Source organism: Rutilus rutilus (genome assembly GCF_951802725.1).
Source record: "Rutilus rutilus genome assembly, chromosome: 2".
Taxonomy (NCBI): domain Eukaryota; kingdom Metazoa; phylum Chordata; class Actinopteri; order Cypriniformes; family Leuciscidae; genus Rutilus; species Rutilus rutilus.
In genome coordinates this window covers 20,842,443-20,859,990 of record NC_140210.1, presented here as the reverse complement: position 1 = coordinate 20,859,990, position 17,548 = coordinate 20,842,443, and the positions used below count along the sequence as shown (strand labels likewise).

At 36.5% G+C, this 17,548-nt stretch overlaps 3 protein-coding genes across 4 annotated transcripts in view; 1 reads left to right on the top strand and 2 right to left on the bottom strand.

Annotated features, from left to right (window-relative positions):
- The window catches only part of LOC311286126 (calcium-responsive transcription factor-like), a 28,542-nt gene extending 27,626 nt beyond the window's left edge, over positions 1-916 (bottom strand). Inside the window, exon 1 of the mRNA XM_084402176.1 lies at positions 711-916. The gene's annotated coding sequence lies outside the window, so the exon portion shown is untranslated. The remainder of the gene's footprint in view (positions 1-710) is intronic.
- Positions 917-4,587: 3,671 nt separating this feature from the next.
- On the top strand, positions 4,588-9,637 carry chic2 (cysteine-rich hydrophobic domain 2). Its single transcript, XM_084392475.1, has 6 exons — positions 4,588-4,933; positions 5,761-5,815; positions 6,166-6,321; positions 7,884-7,940; positions 8,024-8,083; positions 8,198-9,637. The coding sequence occupies exons 1-6, from the start codon at positions 4,800-4,802 to the stop codon at positions 8,246-8,248; spliced, it is 513 nt and encodes a 170-aa protein (XP_084248601.1). The 5' UTR covers positions 4,588-4,799; the 3' UTR covers positions 8,249-9,637.
- Positions 9,284-15,962, bottom strand: LOC311280352 (OCIA domain-containing protein 1). Of its 2 annotated transcripts, none has more exons than XM_084392456.1 (8): positions 15,822-15,962; positions 15,346-15,430; positions 15,203-15,256; positions 15,080-15,127; positions 14,860-14,989; positions 13,825-13,985; positions 11,453-11,602; positions 9,284-10,296 (listed from the first exon to the last, which is right to left on the bottom strand). In XM_084392456.1, the coding sequence occupies exons 1-8, from the start codon at positions 15,870-15,872 to the stop codon at positions 10,259-10,261; spliced, it is 717 nt and encodes a 238-aa protein (XP_084248582.1). In that variant the 5' UTR covers positions 15,873-15,962; the 3' UTR covers positions 9,284-10,258. The 2 variants fall into 2 exon arrangements, with proteins under 2 accessions (XP_084248582.1, XP_084248581.1); XM_084392455.1 differs by having other exon boundaries at positions 10,112-10,296; positions 11,453-11,605.
- Positions 15,963-17,548: the final 1,586 nt, after the last annotated feature.

The following is a 17,548-nucleotide window of genomic DNA, read 5'->3' as shown; positions in this document are numbered from 1 at the left end:
AACAGCCGCATTCATCGTGAAGCGTGCTAGCGATTTGCAAAGATTAATATAAAGGTTAATAAAACGTTACACTCACTTCTTCTTCTGGAGGTGCAGCAGGAACACGAATAGTTGGTACCGATCCTTTTTTCAGGAGCAGCTTCTTAGCAAAACCAGCTTTATACTGACCCTCCTTTATAAAGCAGTCTGGTGAGAAATGATTCGCGCAAACATGAAAGCATTGACGTTGATCGTGGGGAATATTCCCTTCAAAAACAAACTCAGCCACTGCGTCTTCAGCGGTTCGGATTTAGGAACATCAAAATGACTGCTGTGTTCGTTATTACACCCAAGAACAGAACACCACAATCGCTTAGACGCCATTCTGCTCCAATGTCCGCGCGGACTATGATTGACAGCTCGCTCGGGGCGGGTCTGTGTTGAAACGCTGCTGTCAATTAACTATCGTGGGAGGGTGTCCGACCGTGTGACGTCAGACGTCAGACGGCTCGATTTGAGACAGGGGAAAAAGTATAAGGAGATTAAAAAAAGACCACTAGTTGGATTTTTATCATTATATGATGGTTGTGTACAGGCACTGCCAACACACACTTCAGTACAATCAACTTGTAAAAGTGCATGTACAATTATATGTCCCCTTTAAGACTTAAATAAGGGTATCTCACATAAAGTCACACCACAGATCCCACAAGCAAAAAGGGCCATATTACCTGGATTAACAAAGGGAATGCCATGATTTCTGTGATTTCCACATGAGTCTGGTGGTAGGTTTAGCCGGTGAGGGTGATTGGCGGGTGCCAAACACAGCGTGAGTCTGCTGCTTGTGTAGAAGCAGAACGGCCTCAAGCTCTGCCTCTGTGTTACAGTAACCACGGTACGATTCTCCGATCTTCTGTTCCTCGTGAAACAATCACAGAAAAAAGACTCCCCAAGCCACATTAGCTTGACATCATCAGATTGTGTTTCTGCAAATGGATCTGTTTGACAGAGGGTTCTACGCACAATAGAAAAAGTACAATGCATTTAGGCTATTTCCATGCATATTACACTATTTTAAGTTATTATTTACATTTTTATAAGTGAAAGTTTTGTCCAAAAAAACACACAAAAAAACATTTTTTTCATCCATTTTCTACTGGACAAACCTCACACCCACGCAATATTGGTGCCCCTGGTGGTAATGGCTTCGCTGGAGGCTCAAATACATCAGGAGAACTGAAAGAAATGAGAAAACAATTCAATAAAACTGTCAATAATTTAAGATACACTTAAACTCCAGGAATGGGGCATGGCCTGAAGCAGTTTTCTTGTTGTTCAAGCAAGGGATAAATTGAGCCAGAACAGGAGTTTAATTGGGTGTTTTTTTTGTCAACCCATTCCATAAGCATATGAATGCTTTTTACTAATCCAGTACATATTTTCCAGCTCCATATTTGCGCAAGACTTGTAAAATCTGTGTTCAAATAAGTGTTTGTCATGGCGAACAAACGAAAGAAGCAATAGTGCAAGTAAACTCAGTTTATTGGTAAAGATGGAAGTGAAGATCCGGTGATGAGTGAGTAGCTGGTGACACAAGGACTGGATGGTCAGCGAGATGTCCGTGGTGAAGTGCTGAAACCGTGAAACCCAGGTGAAGACGAAATCCGAAGAACGAGGAACAGGAACGGGAACATGAAACAGGAACGTCGACAAACGGATCACACACGGGAGACATCAACCAACGATCTGACAATGAGAGAAAAGTGCGGTGAGGTCTTATAGGTGGTTGAATGAGCTGCAGCTGGAGTGTTGAATGAGATCAGCTGGATCGCTGATCATCCGGAATGAGTGCCACGCCCACTCACACACACACACACACACACACACACACACACACACACACACACAGAACAACAGTTACACGAGACAAGAAGGAAACAATGAATTTATGAACCGTGACAGTGTTTTTCAACATTTAAAACAAATCGGCTGTTCAAAAAAAAAGAAAGAAAAGCATGTAGTTTATAATAAATAAATAAAAGGTAATAAAAAGCAACAAACACAATAGTGCAGATAAACTATGGGTGCCGTCATTGTCTTTTGTGGATGTGATGATTGACTGCTGTCTTTTCTCCACAAAGATTCCTATTTAACAGAATAGAAAGAAATGGCAGAACCGGACAGCAACCAATTTCCTTCATTATTCTTTTCATTTTTTGTTTATTTTATTAGTTCTAGTTCATTTCTTCATTATTAGATGTTAACTACTCTATTATATATGCATACAGATACACATACACACACACTCACCAGCCACTTTATTAGAGGACATTTGAGTATATTGAACTGATGATCTGAGATGATTTGAGCTTTGTGACATTGTGCATTATCCTGCTGGAAGTATCCATCAGAAGATGGGTGCACTGTGGTCATAAAGGGATGGACATGGTCAGCAACAATACTCAGGTAGGCTGTGGCATTTAAACAATGCACACTTGGTACTAAGGGACCCAAAGTGTGCTAAGAAAATACCCTCACACCATTACATGCATTCAGAGATGCTCTTCTGCAGACCTTGGTTGTAACAAGTGGTTATTTAAGTTGCTGTTGCCTTTCAAAAGTGCTGATATAAGTCATATGACATCTGAAATGATGAGAGCAGTCCAGCAGATTTCCACATGTGGCAGATTGTTCACCTATTAGAGAAAACTGCACATAACTGAAATACTAGCTGTAAGTGCTGGTGTGGTGAGGGTTACTGGATGAACCCAAAAGAATCCCAGCACATCTTTGAGTGTGTCTTCCTCAGCCAAGCCAAGCAGCTTTAACAGGGTGAAATAGGAGAAAAGCCAGGGACGGGAAATATCCACACAACCAACCAAATGCTTCTTCACAGGCCGCACTCCAATAAAACCGGCTTGTGCTCTATAGTCTGTGGAGGCAGGAAAAGCCACCAGAGCAGTTGAGCACTGAACAAAATAAGACACTTTAGTGAACAAAAGAAATGAGTCAATGCAAGATGTTCACTTTAAAGATGAATTTCAACACACCGATTCATTCATGAACCCAGTTAGTGATGCTGGCCTTAACAAACACCACTACACATAAAGATGAGTAATATATATATATATATAATATATACATACATGTGTATATATACAGGGATGGGCAGTATTTCAGATACATGTATTTAAAATACGTATTTGAAATACAAAATACTATTTTGTATTTTAAAGCCTTTGGAAAAAATCAAATGTAATTTGTATTTAAATACATTTAAGATGAGTATTTTTGTATTTTCAAAATACATAAAATATGCCAGTCAACCTATTTATCAGGGTAATGATTTTGTGCATCAACTAGTTCAGACATTCACTAGCTCAACATTGGATCAGCTATTTTTTATTTATTTATATATATATATATATATATATATATATATATATATATATATATATATATATATATATATATATATATATAAGGTGAGAATGTCATGATCAATTCTACTTGTTGATTAAAGTTAAAATAGTGCATTATTCACTTCAGTTGACATGAAAGAATAAAAGAAAGAATAGTTGATTTTTGTCAAAGGTGTTTAAAGCATTACTGCATGTTAGGGCTGGGTGATATGACACTACATATCATAGCGATGATATTAAGTTTGAATTGATGGAACTTTTTCTAAATCGTTTACATAGATGGGCCTATTTGTGGGGTAAGTGGGGTGCAAATTGCACTGATGAATGATACTCCACAAAAATCTTAAGCTTTTAGTTTTATTGTACATAAAAAATAATAATCAAAAAGGGGTAAATAGTGTCAAATGAATCTAAATTAATTCTAATTTTAAATTTTAGATACACTTTCTAATTTTAATAAACTTATGGAAACAAATAAACTTTACATAAAATAAACATAAAATTACTTCAAAAGCACTGGACTACCTGCAAAAAAGAAAAGAAAAATGAAATTCAGTTTATGCTGTGGAATCAAAACTGATATTGAGAATTGTGAAACCATGATATTGTTACTGTGAAGTAAAATTGAGATTTTGGTCATATCGCCCATCCATATTATTTGCTAGATAGCAGAAAAGGTTCCCACAGTTTTACATACAGTATGAATTTTTTAATAGTGTTCACCACAAGTAATAGACTACATTGTAACCAGAAATAAGTATATAAATGGAAGAAAGAAAGAAAGAAAGAAAGAAAGAAAGAAAGAAAGAAAGAAAGAAAGAAAGAAAGAAAGAAAGAAAGAAAGAAAGAAAGAAAGAAAGAAAGAAAGAAAGAAAGAAAGGGCAGAGATGTGGTTAGGAATGAAAAGTCAGTAGGCCTATGTAGTTTCTTCATTCACTGTGGCCTATACCTGCACTGGATGGCCAATTTCACATGTATTTTGGGTATTTTCAAAATACAAAATACTGTATTTGTATTTAAATACATTTTTTTCCACACAGTATTTTGTATTTGTATTTAAATACATTTTTTCACACAGTATTTTGTATTTGTATTTTAAATACATTTCCATGCATTTATGCCCATCTCTGCACCCCGATTATTATTATACACCCATTTATTTTGACATAAGGAAGCCTCAAGCAGTGAGCATGTGATTTACATACTCTCGCGATGTATCCTGAGATCAATCCACACGAGATTTTCGGCGGATGTTGATATTTTGATCCGGATTTCTGTACAGTCGTTTCTCACCGAGGCCGTACGATCTGCGTTATTGCATATATTTGAGTAACGTGTGCGAAACGCGGTCTTTCTCGGCGCTTCTTTCGGGAAGCAAAGAGGCCGAGGCGGAGGGCGATGATGGAGGACTTTGATGAGATATACGAGGAGGAGGAAGAGGAAGAAGAGGACGAGGACAGGGCCGCGGAGGAGCAGCTGCTCAAATACGCTCCGGACCCGGTGGTAGTGCGCGGATCCGGGCACGTCACTGTGTAAGACTCCCGTCAGCCCTGGATCTATTCATATATAGATTATTAATCTACACTGATCACACCTGAGCTATTAGGAACTCAGTGCTCATTTAGAGACACACAAGACACATGCTAAGTATCAATACAACTGCTTAAGACAAATGGTAGTAGTTTTAATGACAAGTCCCAGAACGGTTTAACAACCTAAAACATATTTTGAATGTTCGGATGCGCATACAATTCCCCTAAGAAACTGACAACTGACTAGTATTTTGTGTTCCTTAGCAAAAGTAAGTTATACGGGTTTGGCATTACGCAAGAGTAAGTAAACGATTAAACTTTCATTTTTAGTGAACTACGTCAATTACAAGGATTTTCTATCTTTTAGATGCCACAGACCCCCAAATATGACAGTTCTCTTGCGACGGACCTTGGATAAAGTCCTAATTTATACTGTGAATCTAAAATATTTATGGCCAAATGTTTTCTGTTAAGCTACATTATTACGTTTCTACACATTTTAGTACTGTACTGTTGGATTGATTGATTTATTTATTCATTATTTACATATCATTATTAAATATTCACTTATTAATTTATATGTTTATTACATACTTGTATATTATCTAATTTTTATTTATTTTAATCTTTTTATTATAATTTTTTTTACACATTGTACACCGTTTTTCTCAAAACCTTTTTTTGCTACCTGGTCTAGTAAAATAAACTTTATATTATATAGTCTATTACAAAAATATATAGCATATTACAGTAAGTCTACTTGTGCCTTTGTTTGAGAAATTAAATTAAAATCACAATATTTTTAATATTTTTTTTCTTTCCTGTAGGTTTGGACTGAGCAATAAATTTGAGTCTGAGTTTCCCTCAGCCCTTACGGGAAAGGTAAGTGTGATTTCAGTGGCTTTTTCATCTCAAGGAACTACAATTAAATGTAGAATTATTCATTTCTAATCCCAGTGAGAAGTGAAAAGCCCCAGAGAAGTCTGTCATTACTGGCTTTCAGAAATGAAAGGATATAGTGTAAGACTGTTACGTTATAGAATGCTTAAAATAATTATTCACCCCAACATATTTGTCGAGCACAAACGAGATGTTTAGTAGAATGTTCAAGCTGCGCTTTTCCACGTAAATAGTTGATAAGCTCGAAAGTGTGTATTTTACAATGTGGTGCCACACACAATTCTGAGGTCTGACGTGAGTTCTAGTTGACTGCTTCATTTGTTGATTTACAGGTTGCACCAGAAGAGTTCAAAGCCAGCATAAACCGGGTGAACGGCTGTCTGAGGAAGGCTCTCCCGGTGAATGTGCGCTGGCTGCTGTGCGGCTGTCTCTGCTGTTGCTGTACTCTGGGCTTTAGTCTGTGGCCGGTCATCTGCCTTAGCAAGAGGGTGAGTTTGTTCAGAGTCACCTCGAGGGATGTTTCTGGTTTAAAAGAAGCTTAGCTTTATCAAAAGCATTTGTGGCATGCTGTCAATTTCCTGGGAAAATGAGTTGAACCCATTCTTCAGTTTGTAAAACCGCAAATATCGGATTTACAGAAATGAATTTACAATGGAAATCTATGGGTTAGGAATGTGGTGTAATTTTTTGCATTCAGTATTGACAGTTTTGCAGGTCAGACAAGTTTTAATTCAATAGAATTAATAGTAACACTTTACAACAATGTTCAATTTGTTAACATTAGTTAATATTAACAATTAAAAATACTTTTAAAACATTTGTAAATCATAGTTAAAGGCAGGATTTTTCAAAAAAACTTTTCCCAAATTTGTTTAAACTGTCTTTATATACCAATACATAATTAAAATGTAAGTACTCTGAAAAAGAGAGTATAAAAATCGAGTGTCTGTAGTCCTCTCAGGACTGCAATAAACACAGCTACTTATTTCCATTCGGAACGAGCGGTCGGCATCGCGCGTTCATGTGTTTTGGGGGGCGTGGCTTTGGAAGGAGCCCAGAAGGGAGGGGGTGGAGTGAATGAAATAAGTAGCTGTGTTTATTGCAGTCCTGAGAGGACTAGAGACACTCGATTTTTATACTCTCTTTTTCAGAGTACTTACATTTTAATTATGTATTGGTATATAAAGACAGTTTAAACGAATTTGGGGAAAAAGTTTTTTAGAAAAATCCTGCCTACCCTGCCTTTAATGTTCATTTCAACATTTGCCAATACATTGATACAATTAAAAGTTGTATCTGTTAATATTATTTACTGGACCAGACTAACATGAACTAACAATGAACATTTGTATTTTTATTAACTAACGTTAACAAATATTACTAATTATCTAATGGGACCATTTTGTAAGTAAGCTTTACATTTCTGCTTGCTTGTGATTTATGTTTTCTTTATTATTGTTATTAAAAAAAATTCTACAAAGTGAGGGACAATATTTTCTTTGTTAATTGACTCCAGTAGATGGGGTCAGTAAGATTAAAAAAAAAGATTAAAAAAAGACATTTAAAATAAAAATAAAAACAAAAGATTTCCATTTCGTATAAATTCCATTTCGAAATATTCATCAAAGAATCCTGGAAAAATTATCACAGTTTCCACCAAAAATATTAAGCAGCACAACTGTGATTTAATAAATTAATACATTGATAATAAAACTAAAATTTAATTGAGCACCAAATCAACATATTAGAATGATTTCTTAAGGATCATGTGACACTGAAGACTGCTGAAAATTCAGCTTTGACGTCACAGGAATAAATTAAAATTTAAAATATAATAAAAAATGCTAACAATTATATTAAATATTATAACAATATTACTGTTTTTACTTGTATTTTTGATCAAATAAATGTAGCCTAGGTGAGATGACTTTCAAAAACATTTAAAAAAATCTTACGAACCCAAAACTTTTAAAAGGTAAGGGTACATTATAGGACATAAATAACTCCTCTTGTCTTGAGTTGTGCTGAATAGTGTTTTTTTCACCAATAGACACGCAGATCCTTAGAGAAGCTATTGGAGTGGGAAAACAGCAGATTGTATCACAAGGTACGTAGAAGGTCGTGTGTTTGTTTGCAGTCTGTATTTTACCGTCAGGTGCTAATTTTACGTCATGCCCTCTGTTCATTTAGCTGTGTTTGCATTGGAGGCTCAGCAAAAGGAAGTGTGAAACCAACAACATGATGGAATATGTAAGCCAACTACAAACACGCACCCAAAACTATCTGAGCTCTTCCAAATAGAATAAATCGGACTTATGAAAAGTGTAAATTCACCTCCACCGTTTCTCTCCATCCTATTTATAGGTCATCCAAATAGAGTTCCTTCCCAAGATTCCCATCTTCCGGCCGGATTAGCAGTGGCGGGCCAGAGCTCATCCCTCCGGCGTGGTCTTCCTGAGGTGCCTTTCTCCGGTACTGTCATGGTTCTATCATGTGGCCTCGTCTCTTTTCCCTCCACACTCTTGAGCAAGAGACTCGCCTCACGTCCGAGCGCCACTCACAGCACTCCTCACCGAGAAAGCACTGTTTACAACCCACAAACACACATACTGAGGCACACGTCTGATGTGCCGTTTTGGTTTCGCGAGTGCATGAATACACACAGAGGGACCTTTACTGTCACATGACTACACGGAGCCTGCGAGGAGGCCACGGAAAGTAACTTCTGAAGCTGGAAACGTCTACTATACCTTAATCACATCACAGTCTGCACACTAGCTAAGCGATTTCCTGTTGCCGACAACATCACTGTGGAGCGAATCAGTGAAGAATGGCTTGAGGAAGTGGCGGCTGTAGAATTAAACCTTTCCTGTTAATTAAAAAAAAAAGATGGATGGTAGGAACGATTAATACGGATTTTCAGTTAGCTGAAAGCCAAATGGATACGGTCAATGCACAATACATAGTTCTCCATCTCTCCTGATCACAAATCATCTATATACAAAGACAATCAAACACTGACTGTGCCACGCACCATCTAGACTCTGACGGGACTTTTGAGTCTAGTGGAAGTCATGGATCTGATGCGGTCCAAGTGCACCAATGGGTAGTGACGCAGCATAGATTAGATTTCTTTTGCTGGGGTTTTTTTGGAGCATTTTTTTATCTTTGTTTACTTGCTCAGTTTAAAAAGACGAGCAGCAAATGTTTGTCTCTTGATGGTGATTGTTTCCGTCTGTCCCTGAGATATTTTGTTTTTCATTTTGTTCACAAGTGAGACAAATCAAAACATTTATAGGTTTGTTGGGTCATTGGAAAAGTTAAACAATTCATTTTAACGAATTATTGGGAGTAAAACTAAATAATAATAAAATAGAATATGAACCCACAAATATAGGATTTTCTCCAGGGCAGAAAGACATTATTTCTTTTTCACTAAATTTTTTTTTTCATCTTTGTTTCAATCCTGGGTCAGGTGTGAAGACTAAGCAAGTCCTATGCAGGCATTTTCTCTTAGTGAACTATAGTTGTGTAAATGTATCCAATTGTAAGTTAATAAAACCGTTATGTCCCATTACTCAATAAGACAATTGGTCCTATTAGGTCTGAAAACCTGAAATTTATGAAATGTGTGTGTGTGTGTGTGTGTGTGTGTGAATACTGATATTATTACTGAAATTACAATGGCCCTATCTCTTGTCTGATGTCATCCTAAATCCCAGGGACATCGTCTTTATTTTTCAAAAAATATTTCAGTGTATTTATGTACAATGTGTGTACAGAAATAAAACATGCCCAACTTGATTTTTGTTTTTTCCATTTACTTCTGAATTTATGCCTGTATTTTGGCGTCTATAATAGTATATATTGAACTCAAAAGATTTAATATCAAATTTATTACCCACAATTATTGTGGACCAGTCTGTCTTAAAATTATACTTAATTATACAACAGTATGACCTGAACCTGATCGATTCCTCCAACTGTCATTATGAAATGAGCGAAAAAATAGTCTTATCTTGTAGATGGCCTCTTTCATGGTGTGCTAAAAACTCTCCAAATATTTTCGCTTGTTGTATTCGTCATTTGCAAGTCGCTTTGGATAAACGTGTCTGATAAATCAAACGGAAGAAGTAAATGTAAATAGCTTTAAATTGAGTAAATAAATACCATAGGTTTAGTTTTTTTTGTGGGAAAGCATCATTAAAATGTCTTCTGAGAATGTAAACACAAAATTATGCTGCTATTATTAGATAATGCAGTGAGCTGTGCACAATTTAAAAACCAATAGTTGCGCCTTTAACTTTAAATAGGTACAAAGTCAATGACAGTCATCTCTCAGACACAGTTAGACATCTATATTGTAAAAGACATCAGTTACAGACAGCGAATTTAGACAGTGAAGACAGTGCGTTGAAGCAGCTCTCACTCCTCCCATGTGTCTCCATATATATTCTTCTTCCCTGTGTACAAAAAAAGAAATATATATATATTTACACATCATGTAGGCAAAAAAGGGATTGATTTTTTTAAACTAATATCGTACAAAACACTATTCTTATATATACCATTATATTTTATAATATTTTTATTCAGCAAGGATGCATTAAATTGTAACACAAAAAAAATGTTTCAAATAAATTCTGTTCTTTTGTACTTTCTATTCATCAAAGAACCCTGAAAAAAGTATTCACAGTTTCCACAGAAATATTAAGCAGCACAACTTTTTTCAACATTGATAATAAGAAATGTTTTCTGAGAACCAAATCAGCATATTAGAATGATTTCTGAATGATCATGATGCTAAAATTTCAGCTTTGCCAGGAATAAATTCAGTTTCAAATTACTTCTTATAATATTTCACAATGTTACTGATCAATTAAATGTGGTTTTGTTGAGCATGTGTGCTGTGTAACCAGTGTTCTCTCTAAACACTCTGATGTTAAAAGTCAGAAGTATTAACTTCTATATTCTCCATGTATATTTGAGTTTTTAGTTTAGTGGACAATTTTTTTTTTTGCAACACACATCAGTGTCTGAAATCAGTGTGACTATACCCTTAAATAGGGCACTATTTGAGGGGACAGACATTAGTAGTGGTGTCTGAAACCATAGTGGACGTTATTGAGTGCATTCATTCAATCACATAATGCACCGCAATAACGAGTGTACAACTGATGTACCCTCAACTGCTAGAGAATACCCATAATGCACTGTGAGGGTCGTACTGAATGAATCATCCATCCATTAATTTTCCAAATTGCATTAATTTTCCACTTGTCCAATGTGGGTACAGTGTAATATCACACAGGTATAAATTCCTCTTTAATTGATTATTAAATGTTTAATTAAGGTTTATACATAGTTTTCATGACAGAGTTCAAGATAAATCTTTTCATTACTACTAGAGCGGACAGTTTGCAAAGTTTCAAACAGCAAACTATGCAAAAGCGGCAGCCCGTCCGGTGCACTCAATGTCCGAATTCACTCGTTTTCATTCACTCCTTCAAGTAAACTATTATTAGTGGACTAATGTAGGGAATAGAGAATGATGGTTTAGGTGGCGATTTCGAACACAGCTCTAGTAAGGACGTTGGATAGTATATTGGCAGGTCTCACCTCTCTTGGCCGGGGTGGAATCGGCCGAAGACTTCGGCAGTGCATCTGGTTTCTGAGTCATTGTGACTTCATAGTTTTCCCTGTTCTTACTCTGTAAGTCCTTGTATAGAACATGTTTCTTCTGTGCATCCTCCTCAATGTAAGATGATTCTGCTGGATTCAAGGGAAGGTTTTAAATACCACACACTTTATGGCAGGGATGGGCAAACACAAGGTGCATTCACAACATGTAATTACTGTATTTACCAGATTTCAACTTGTAAAATGCATTCACATCCTTGTAAAGCTTGTAATTTCAACTAGGAAGTTGGGAATTTTTGGAGAGCTTCTACTTGTACCACATGCCCGCTGCCATTTGGCCATTGATATGCCATTGATATGTGTTGTCATAGAAATGCATAATTCCCAGTCTGATGACGAATGAACGTGTTGAAATAACACTTGACTAGGGGTGTAACGGTACACAGAAGTCCACGGTACACGGTTCGATACGTGTCCGGTACATTTACATGTCCGGCCTCCATAGATTCCTGATTGCTTAAAATAAAAAAATTAAGAAATAGTTGATTTGTTACTCTTATTGATAGATCGACCAATGCTGCACAGTAAAATGCAATGGATGTTTTCAAACTTATTGGTTTGATTACCGTGTTGTGCGTAGCCTTGGTTGTCATTTTCATTGAGCGTGATAGTTTATTAACGTGATAGTTCAATATTACGCTTTCTCAAGAAATCATGGATAGATGAATGAGAAAAAAAAAAAGGCATATACATCTGAGCCTACTTCACCTTTCCACGAGGTCACAGCGAGTAAAACGGCACCTGCGGCTTCCCATTTCCAGGACACACATATTTCATCACTGGACAGTAGTGAGACTTCCACGACACAAAACGGCACAATGCCAAATGATTTTGTCTCATTATAACAGCGGAAACAACTTAAAATATTACTCAATATGTCAATTATGGTCATACAGAGAAGAGTAAAACATTATTAGAAATTGTATAGGGGCTATTTTTTGTGTACACTCACAATAAAAAAAACAAAAACATTGTGGTTTTGTAAAAAGAAGAAAAGAAGTTTCTTTTAGTCATCTAGGTTTCCTTTCCATGTCACAAAAATTAATCGAAACTCAGAGTATAGGGTACTAGCAAGCTCTTGCCTGCCATTTGAACTCATCGGTGCTTCTCAATTCTTATTTGTGCATCTTCGTTTCCTTTCCTCGCGTCTCAGCTCCTCCCCCTGTAGGATGCGAGGGAAGGCTGCAAGGAAAGAAAAGGAGGACGGAGGAATCGAAGGAAAGCTTATTTATACTTTGGAATGCTTGATCACCCGAGCGTCACTTCACAGCGTCATCAGCAGCGCTCAAAGGATCTGCCCTTATGTTGTTAAAGTTTGGTTCTTTAAGAAATTCATAATAAATAATTATAAAGTAAGATACCCTGTTGAAATATGTGAGATGTGTGGTTTATTTAAACTGCATTGGGTAAAGTATAAATTAAAATGATTGTGTCCGATGTGAAGGGGGAGGAGAATTTATACGTGCGTCACGTTTAGTCAATAAAACACTTCCGCATAGGATACACCTCGCTCATGACTCCTCTGGAAGCTTCCTCACTCCTCAATCCGCGCGGTGCAATTAGAGAATTGAGATGTCCTTCAAGACGGCTGAGCTCGATCGGTTTCCGGGTCATAGGATGGATCGCCTGTGACTGACTGTATTCTTCGTCTGACTGTATGCACCAAACCGTGACGGTTCGGGACGAATACATGTACCGTTATACCCCTAGTTCAAACTTACATATATTCAGATATGGTATAAAATATGCATATTTGGCGTGCTGTCCAAAGAGAGGACTCTGATTTCGAAATTTGACCCAAACCCAGAGCACTCCCCCCATCCCAGGCTGGGATAGGAATAATTGAGAGTGAGGAGATGGGGTGGAGTAGGTATACTGTAAAAACTGTTGTGGAACCGAAGTAAGTCGGCTCTATATATAAGCCTCCCCTCGTGCTGATTGGGTAGATTATCTGAACGTGCTCCTCCCGAACTGTGCTAATAAAACATCATTTACGTAATTACGACATGGCGTGAACGCAGCAACTGTCCTGAAGAGTTTAGCTCCAACCCTGTTAAAAACTCACCTGTCTGTAGCTTTCTAGTAATCCTGAAGACTTTGATTGGTTCAGGTGTGTTTGATTAGGGTTGGAGCTGAACTTTGCGGTACAGTGGCCCTCCAGAATAGTTTGAGGTGAACTATTTTACTGTTTAAAAATAGCCTAAGTAATAACTAAGATCTGTAGCAAATGTTAAGGGTAATAAGACCTACAGCAGTTTTTAATTCAAATAAATGATGGCACTTTAACTTGCCTGTAATTTGGGTGCCAGAGTGCTTTGCTGAATGCATGGGGTTAGTGTGAGTGAAATCACTAGCATAGGAGGCCGACTGATCCCTCTGATCATCAAGCTGAAACACTGGCTCAAAATCAGCTTTGTTTGGATCACTCAACCCTGGCTGCTCACTAGTAAACCTGGAAGAAACATCACTCCTTTTATTTAAAATTACGATAAAATGGAAGTAGCAACTGATCTTTTGTTCTGCATTGTTAGGCCCTGTTTACACCTGGTAGTGAGATGCGTTTTGGTCGATCGGATCACAAGTAGTCGAGGGAGACACATTCCCATTTACACCTGGTCTCTTTTGTCCACTTTCAACCACTTCTGTCCTAATTGATTTAAATGAAGGCTCTATGGGTGGGTAAATGTATAGTTTTTTTCAGATCTTTCGATCTAATGGACAAAATAAGCTGACGTGATTTACATATGAATGCGCCCAGGACTGAAAACACACGGAGAGCAATAGCTTTTGTTTCTGCTCTGATAGCCGCAAGACCATGTCAAACGCTGTAAATGCGTGTTAGAAATCAGGAATGGTGAGAGAACATTATGCTTGGTATGTTTTTCGTCTTCAAACCAAACTTGGGTCTCCAGCTGACAAAGTTTAAATCCCGTCTGGCTAGGGCGTTTCCCATAATGTTTAAGCATTAGGTCAGTAGGAGGAGAGTAGGAGGACTTGTGTGGCTATTCAAACACATTCGACCACATGAGCATTTACACTATGAAAGCAATCCAGTTGAATCTGTTTTCAACTACCTCTGGAAGTGGTCGAAAGTGGACAAGCTCCAAATGTTTCTAGACCTCATTTACACCTGCATAGCGTCGTCCACTTGTGATCCGATCGACCAAAACGCATCTTAATACCAGGTGTAAACAGGGCCTGAGATGTAGGCATTACACTCAAAAATGGAGGTATACAAAAGGTATATAAAAAGTCTGGCATACGTCAGCAGTCATTTTCACCAGAAGGTCCAATTATGACATTTAGATTAAACATTATGTGCTTACTTTGGTGGTCGGTGGTGCTGTTTCTGTCTCAGTGCCTCCCCTAGTGGTGAATTCTCCAAGCTCATAAACTTCTCCTGGCATGTCTTCATGTACGATATCTTCCCTCCGAAGTATCCACAAACACCAGCAACTAACACATACATGATGTGCATACATATTTTTAACATTCAGTCTAACAATAAACCATCTCACAGTTACAGCGACAGTAAATTTGACTCACAAGCTACTTTAGGCAATGATCCAAATCTGCCAGAGGACGTAAGAGCTCCTATAAAAATGAAATCAAAACATTTACATTATTGTTTAAAGGTTTAGTTTTGGGTAAGATTTTTAACAAACCAACCTCTAGAAATAAGGAACTGAGTGAAGGCCATGCTGGTGGCAGATATAGGGAGAGCTGTATGTAAAGGCAGAAACATAAATCAGTTATGATATCAATAAAACCACAAGCATAATAATGGATAAAAACACTGAACATCTGCTCACATCTGTACCAGAAGCTTTCCTGATTGCATTCCCTGAACACCTTCCTCTCCTCCTCAGTGGGGTTGTAGTCAATTCCAATGGGACCCTACATACACATATTGAAACATATCATGGTAATATATATATACACACACACATATATGAATATCAAGTTTTCTACAGCTCTCTAAATGTGATTCATATTTTAAATATTTTATACAGTATATGTAACATTTATTTATTAAATAATATCAATAATAATAATAACATAGTATAATAGTACTATAATAATAATATTATAGTAATAATAATATTCAGAAAATTGTATAATGGTAAGACAGATGAGATCTAGCATGCATTATGATGCATAAGCAGGTCTAACTGATTATGTGACGCAACAGTGGAGACCAACAGCATTCAGCATTACAATGCATAACCTGGCAAAATCAATCTATCCTTTTCTGTATTTTTAAGTGATGTTTTGTTACCAAACACACCAAGGCTGCATTCCCTGGGCGTTCAGGGTCCGCTGAAGACTGCTGTGACATTGTGCATCCTCTGTCTTTGGCTGTTGCTCTCTCCAGTTAATAATGTCAAATCTACGGGAACCTTCTTCCTCGACTGTGCGGCAGGAGTTCATGGTGACCAGCTGTCAGTGCCATCATGCGGTTTGACATGGAATAGCGTCTACAACTTTGTTGTAATTTTTGCCTAATCTCAAAATGGTCGTAAAACATTAATACATATTGTTTTTCAAGTAAAAGAACATATTTGGTCATCGTCGACGAACTTCAGGTCGTCAGGTACAACCTTGTAATGTTAATGCCTCAATGATGGGGTCGAGTAGTAAATGTTCACATTTTTGTGTCGTTATGATGTGTTCGTAGTTCAGTGCAGTGGTTGGTAAAATCGATACTTTTATTCAAAAAGAATGCATTGAATCGACCAAACGTGATAGTAAAGATATTTAAAAGATTTCTATTTCAAATAAATGCTGTTGAGCTTTTTATTCATCAAATTCTTCAAGAAAATACTGTTTACAAAAACAATATTAAGCAGAACGGTTTTCAACAGTTTAATGATGCTGAAAATTCAGCTTTGCCATCACAGAATACATTACACAATAAATTAAATACAAAATAAATTGATTAAAATACATTAAAATAGAAATGATTTATTTTAAATTGTAATGATATTTCACAATAGTACTGTTTTTATTGTCTTTTTGACGAAATATTAAATGCACACTGTAAAAAAAATGAATGTAATTTTAACTGTATTATTGGGAAGAAAAAACAACATGGGGAAAAAAAAAACTGTTACCAAATAGATTGTTGTAGCAGCGTGCGTTGTTTTATGCTGTAAAATTTAAACGTTGTTCTGTAAATATGAATTAGTACTGTATTTTTATAGAATCAATCTGGCAACCACATCTGGCAGGATTATTATTATTATTATTTAAACAACAGGATTTGTTTTTATTTTTTATTTTTTACAGTGCAGGCTTGATAAGCAGAAGAGTCTTCTTTCAAAACACATTAGAAAATCTCACTGACCCCAAACGTTTAAATGGTACTAAATGTCACTTTGTATTAACATATATATATATATATATTGTATGCTATTCTGACATTCTTTATCAGTGCTCTGGTGGTTTTAGAAGTGGACTGAAAACAGCTGGTGGCTCCATTAGTCTAAACTGGGAAATCAGTTATTCAGTGATCGATCAGCTCCAAACAGAATTGTATTGCTCCTCTCCTTTTCAGGTCACAGGGTCTGTCTGTTTGTTATACTATTTTTAGCCTACATTCTATTTTTACTTTCATTTTTAGTGTATACTGTTTGTCAGTTTATCTAATGCATGATACGAATAATAAACAATATTAGAATAATATACTAAACTTCATGATAAGGAAATATTTATTTTGATATCAAACATTTAATACAAACCTTTAGATTAATCTGCGTTCATTTACAATTCTAAATTGTTTTATTTCTGACTGACTTCATTTCTGTGGATACACTAATTGTACTTTAAATAAACTTTGCAAAATATATCAAAACGTCAGTATTGTGTCTCTCAAGATTTTACATTTAAAATAGGTGAAACCATGGTTTCCATTGTGACAAATGGCTCCATATGCTCTATTGGGGGATGCTGTCATAATATTCACATTCAGTCTTTGTAAAGTATCATTTTGATGCAAAAAGTGTGAAAACTGGT

Bases quoted from the DNA above. Each gene is read 5' to 3' on its own strand.
- chic2 (XM_084392475.1), top strand. From the start codon at position 4,800: ATGATGGAGGACTTTGATGAGATATACGAGGAGGAGGAAGAGGAAGAA. The intron at 7,941-8,023 runs GTACGTAGAAGG...CTGTTCATTTAG, and splicing joins ACAGCAGATTGTATCACAAG to CTGTGTTTGCATTGGAGGCT. The intron at 8,084-8,197 runs GTAAGCCAACTA...TCCTATTTATAG, and splicing joins CCAACAACATGATGGAATAT to GTCATCCAAATAGAGTTCCT.
- LOC311280352 (XM_084392455.1), bottom strand. From the start codon at position 15,872: ATGTCACAGCAGTCTTCAGCGGACCCTGAACGCCCAGGGAATGCAGCC. The intron at 14,990-15,079 runs GTGAGTCAAATT...TGTATGTGTTAG, and splicing joins ATCATTGCCTAAAGTAGCTT to TTGCTGGTGTTTGTGGATAC. The intron at 11,606-13,824 runs GCAAGTTAAAGT...CCTTGAATCCAG, and splicing joins CTCTGGCACCCAAATTACAG to CAGAATCATCTTACATTGAG.